This window comes from Callionymus lyra, chromosome 7 (genome assembly GCF_982586985.1).
Source record: "Callionymus lyra chromosome 7, fCalLyr1.hap1.1, whole genome shotgun sequence".
Classification (NCBI taxonomy): Eukaryota; Metazoa; Chordata; class Actinopteri; order Syngnathiformes; family Callionymidae; genus Callionymus; species Callionymus lyra.
Genome location: NC_141824.1, coordinates 3,625,879 through 3,631,878, shown reverse-complemented (window position 1 = coordinate 3,631,878; position 6,000 = coordinate 3,625,879). Strand labels below are relative to the sequence as shown.

The following is a 6,000-nucleotide window of genomic DNA, read 5'->3' as shown; positions in this document are numbered from 1 at the left end:
CATCTGTGTTTGATGATCTACTGACTCCTTCAAGAAACATCTGTGTTTGATGATCTACTGACTCCTTCAAGAAACATCTGTGTTTGATGATCTACTGACTCCTTCAAGAAACATCTGTGTTTGATGATCTACTGACTCCTTCAAGAAACATCTGTGTTTGATGATCTACTGACTCCTTCAAGAAACATCTGTGTTTGATGATCTACTGACTCCTTCAAGAAACATCTGTGTTTGATGATCTACTGACTCCTTCAAGAAACATCTGTGTTTGATGATCTACTGACTCCTTCAAGAAACATCTGTGTTTGTTGATCTACTGACTCCTTCAAGAAACATCTGTGTTTGTTGATCTACTGACTCCTTCAAGAAACATCTGTGTTTGATGATCTACTGACTCCTTCAAGAAACATCTGTGTTTGATGATCTACTGACTCTTTCAAGAAACATCTGTGTTTGATGATCTACTGACTCCTTCAAGAAACATCTGTGTTTGATGATCTACTGACTCCTTCAAGAAACATCTGTGTTTGATGATCTACTGACTCCTTCAAGAAACATCTGTGTTTGATGATCTACTGACTCCTTCAAGAAACATCTCTGTGTTTGATGATCTACTGACTCCTTCAAGAAACATCTGTGTTTGATGATCTACTGACTCCTTCAAGAAACATCTGTGTTTGATGATCTACTGACTCCTTCAAGAAACATCTGTGTTTGATGATCTACTGACTCCTTCAAGAAACATGTGTGTTTGATGATCTACTGACTCCTTCAAGAAACATCTGTGTTTGATGATCTACTGACTCCTTCAAGAAACATCTGTGTTTGATGATCTACTGACTCCTTCAAGAAACATCTGTGTTTGATGATCTACTGACTCCTTCAAGAAACATCTGTGTTTGATGATCTACTGACTCCTTCAAGAAACATCTTAAGACACTTTTATTTGAGCTTTTTCCTTGATTCTCTGAGACTCCTGTGTTTGTCTTATGTGACTTTTAAGTATATATTTTATTGAGTATTGTTTGTGGTTGTTTAAGCAATTTGTGACCCTGGTCTAGAAAGATCTTTACAAATAACCTTGACTGACTTACTTACATTGACGTTATTATTCAATCGACACAACTTCAATGAAATGTTTTCATCTGTATTATATGTTTTATTTAAAAGGAGTGAAAAATGTTCATAGAGATGTAACTCTTACATCTACTTGATATGAAAACAAATGCCTCTGGTATCGTTCAAGGGGTTGAATGTGGAGATCAGGCCCTCAGGACCACTTCTTCAGACCATCTTCATGGGTTTCACTGAAACTCTCTAATTACTGGCAGAAAATGAAGCAACAAGACCAACACTAACCAACGTTCCATTGAAGATTCTCCACTGATTTTCTCTCGTTTGTTTTCTCATTGATGGTCGACTTCCTGACGCAGCGTTCCTATGTTGCTGATCATCGCGAGTTCATACATTAAACATGCTCCCAGATATTTGACCGACTCTGCTTCCTTTGAGTGTCTCCATCTGAAGCAGCAAATGAAGACTCGAGGCAGGATGAACAGAGAAACTTTCTTTATTTATATTTTTCACAGCTTGCTTCATTAGCTTTTTAAATCAACAGCCATCGACTAGAAAGGTTTTTTTTTTTTTGCAAGTTCTTTTTTTTCCTCCTTCTTCGCCAGATCATTCAAATGTTTTCTTTGTAAGATTCCAGGGGATACGGATCATGTTTAAGAGAGTATTCCACGAACATTCCTCGCAGACGTGGGTTGAAAGTTGACTCGTATCATCACCAGCTTTTCTTTTTTCTTTTTTCTTTTTTTCAACTTCTTCTCTCCCTCGTCCACCAATCAAAAAGTGTTTTTCCAGGAAGTGATTGCTCTCGGTTTGACTCCTGCCCCTGCTGAAAGTGTTTCATTTCACTAATGCAGAAGCAGAAGCAAGTCTATTAAGAGTCTCACTCAATACTCTGGGGGCCGCGGAATAATGATCACCCGGCGACGGCCGGCGACGAATACGAAACTCACGCCAGGAACAAAGTTAATGGACGTAAATGAGTTGGAAATGTGAGTTTTTTTTCTTGCGACATCTTTAAACGGTCATTTGCTTCTCTGGAGTTTTTTTGTCGAGGATGGAAAGAAAAAAAAAAAGTGAGAAATGAAATGCGGAACTTTAAAGAGGCGACGGAAGCGCACCTTCTCCGAGAAGGTATTTTCAAACAATCGATAGAGCAACTGCAAGCAGGACTGGAGCGCCCGAGGCAACACTCTGACATGGATACGTTCGCGTCTATCAAGCCTTGAAGAGTCACTGCATTATTGAAAGTTGGCTCTTCATGTTTTATGCACAGTTATTCTGGTCTGTTTGTCTGCATTTAAGAAGTTTCAGGAATATCTCCATCTTGTGGGCGTCCTTCTTGAAGCAGTTGAGCAACATGTAGTCCCTCATCACCGACTCCAGCATCTCCGGGGGGACGTCGTACTGGAAGAGTCCGTGCTCCGTGAAGTTGTTGGTCATCAGGCCCTCGTCCAGCATCTGCAGAGGTCGGAGGTCAAGACGGCAACGGGAGAAACGTCGAGAGAAGAAGTCTTTCAAAGTGATTATCGGCTCGAAATGTGTTTTTAATGGTCACTGCTTGGGTTTAAAACGTGTAGAAAGTGCAAAAAAGAAGCTTCACTTCATCAAGTGTCCACTTGAGGCAGACTGGGTGGAACTAAAGTAAACTGTCTTTTAAAAGATTGTATTTCAGGCTTAAAAACAGCTTTTGGTCTTAAACGCTGATCTTTTATTTTACTTTTATTGTGTGTTTTTAACTTCCTGTTTTTTTTTTACTCTCTCCTCTGGCTTCATTGATTGAACTACTGCAGTATTTTCTATATTATATATTTATATATATATAAATAAAATTCTGTTTAAAAAATGTGTATCTTCATATCTCATTATTTGTCGTTGTTTGTAAATATTATTTAATATCTTTAAAATAACTCACTAGTAAATCAATTACAAGTTAGAACCAATTCTAAATATTTCCTAAAACATTGATATTGTTTCAATATTTGAATTATGGTTCCTTTTATCTTATCGGTCCAAAATATGACTAAACTTATTTATTTAATAATGTTATACTTTACAACTTAAACATTTTTACAATAATAAATAATGTTTCTTCAAAATTATTTAATACAATTTATTACACATGGTTTTCATTTCTCTTTCAATGACTTTGGAATATTTTGTTAATCGACATGGAAAGTGATTGAAAAAAACAAAACAATTAACTTTGTTAGAAACGACCTTGAATTGAAAGCAGAATCGAATCCTAAATTTGAATCATCCCAAAAGAACAGAATAACACAGAATATTCCTTCAATGAGAACAAACGAGCAGCGATAAATATTCACTTCAGTCGTTAAGAAACTTCTCACGAGCGTTTGTTCTTGTCTTCACTTAACTTCTCCACACAGTCGCTGACGAGGATGAACTCGTATTTTCTCACCTTTTATTCCATTAAAACCACTGAAGCTGAACAAACGCTGGGAATGTAATGGAGTCGTAACTGTCGGCGACGACCGTGTTGAACTGGATGATTGTGGTTTGATCCCAGAACTTAGTAATATATTGAATTTTTAAATGAATACTTTGTATTATTTTGTACTGTTTGTCTTATACTATACATATATTTTGTCTTTATTTAAATACTGTAGTATTAACTTTATTATGACACTTTTAAATATATTGAATGTTTAAATTAATATTTTATTTAATATCGTTCTGTTTGACTTATACTAAACATTTATTTAGTCTTTATTTAAATAGCGTAGTATTTACTTTATCATGACACTTATAAAAAAAAATTGAATATTTAAAGAAATATTTATTTTTATTTTGTTCTGTTTGTCTTATACTTTGCATATATTTTGTCTTTATTTAAATAGTGTAGTATTGACTTTATTATGACACTTTTAAATATATTGAATCGTTTAATAAATAATTTATTTTATTTTATTCTGTTTGTCTTATACTTTACATATGTTTTGTCTTTATTTAAATAGTGTAGTCTTGACTTTATTATGACACTTACTAAGATATGAAATATAACATTTGTCTTCATGATTTCTTCCTAAAATAAATGAACACGCGTGTGCGTTTGAGTGACAGCCAGGGTCATAGGTCATATGAGGCTATATATCTTTGTATCCTTTGTTATTTTTCTTTGATCTATGTTCTTTATCTTTAACTCTAGACTTAGATTGTATCATCTTGTTCTTTCTCTTTATTTCTTTTTGTTCTTGTTCTTTTTTAATTTGTATTAATTTTTATGAATAATTGCTGTATTGCTGTGGCTATTGGAAAAAAACAGTTTCAATAAAGTTCTACCTAACCTTAACTTACATTACCTTATATATACAAAATGATTTAATTGAATATATATCCGAGGACGTACCTTCTTGATGAGGATCACGACTCCCTGCTCCAGACTGATCAGTTTCTCCGACACCCACTTGGTCTTGTTGAGCAGCATCTCGGGGGCGTCGTCGTAGCGGTCCAGGGTGGTCTGCAGGTAGACCAGAGGCTCGATCCAGGACTGGACCAGCATCAGGACCGAGTGCAGCAGCCATTTGTCCTGCACGGGAAGAACCAAACCTGAGAGCGTCTCCACCATGACTCGCATGTTAGATTCTCACGGCAGTGTTGTTGGACTCGACGGGAGATAAATAAGATTCTCAGCTTTTAACAGCAAAGATTTCCCTCTTATTGTCGACATTATTCTCGTTTACGACTCATTTTATTTCATCACTTATTTTCAAAATGATGACGTGCGTAAAGATTTAATAGATGTTTAATTAATTCACTTGTTTATTTGCGACAGGATATCAAAGTTTATCTGCAAATTATACCTGATCGTTACAATTACAATTGAACCGAAATATTAAACATTCCATCTGTGAGTATTTGCAGCTGTTTCTGATGAGCTAACAAAATATCAGGCAAACATCGCCATAAAGTTGCATCGTAGTCTCGATCTATAACATAGTATAGAAATATATAGTGTTAAATGTATATATAATATATAAATAAGACTATATTTGGAAGATGAAAAATATCGATTTTCAAGCCACTGTGAATTTTATGTTCAGCTGTTACTTAGAATTGCTTGTTCCAGTCCGTGGTGTCAGAATGTATTTTTGGCATTCTGATATTTGTAGTTTCTTCTTTAAGTGTGACTTTAGACCTAAGCACCAATAACCTTCTCAAGGTCGACTTTAGTTTAGTTATTCCTAAACCTGTATTGCCTTTCTTTTTGTTTTCTTTTTTATATTTATTTTTTGATATTCATTAATGAATTAATTAGTGTGTTAATAACTTTTAATCACAAAGTTTCAAATCTCTATGTCTGCAGTTATTACACTTTGGTTCAGTTACTTCTAGATTTCGTATCCAGTACACTCACAGGAAGGTAAATATAATATATTTTTGCAAGTATGTATTACAAAAGAGGGCCTCAAGATAACTAAGCCAATTAATTCTTATTTTTTTTAATTGTGATTGACTGGTTAATAATTTTAAAATTTCAAAATGATTAAACTTATGTGTCCATTTGTGTGAAGCTATTCATCAGACTGTAGACGATGCAGAAAAGTGCTTTTTAGAGAATCTTAAAAAATGCAAAATAATGTTAATAGACAAAATAGAAACTTACAGATATCTGCTGGATTTCACTCTTGGTGCTGGACATTGGTAAGGATTTGCTAATGCAGGTGTAACCGACCTGGTTGCTTTGTGGGCGGAATGGAAACGGGACAAACATCTCCTCCTGTATGTGAACAAAAACATCAACTTTTAATCACAACAACATACTTTTAATCACAACAACATACTCTTAATCATGACAACATACTCTTAATCACAACAACATACTCTTAATCATGACAACATACTCTTAAACACAACAACATACTCTTAATCATGACAACATACTCTTAATCATGACAACATACTCTT

At 34.7% G+C, this 6,000-nt stretch overlaps 1 protein-coding gene across 1 annotated transcript in view; it reads right to left on the bottom strand.

Annotated features, from left to right (window-relative positions):
• Nucleotides 1-1,485: 1,485 nt before the first annotated feature.
• The window catches only part of smtla (somatolactin alpha), a 122,706-nt gene continuing 118,191 nt past the window's right edge, over nucleotides 1,486-6,000 (bottom strand). Inside the window, exons 5-7 of the mRNA XM_087795187.1 lie at nucleotides 5,699-5,812; nucleotides 4,442-4,621; nucleotides 1,486-2,532 (exon numbers count right to left, since the gene is read on the bottom strand). Of these exons, the coding sequence (XP_087651313.1) occupies nucleotides 2,338-2,532; nucleotides 4,442-4,621; nucleotides 5,699-5,812 (489 nt within the window). The 3' untranslated portion in view covers nucleotides 1,486-2,337. The remainder of the gene's footprint in view (nucleotides 2,533-4,441; nucleotides 4,622-5,698; nucleotides 5,813-6,000) is intronic.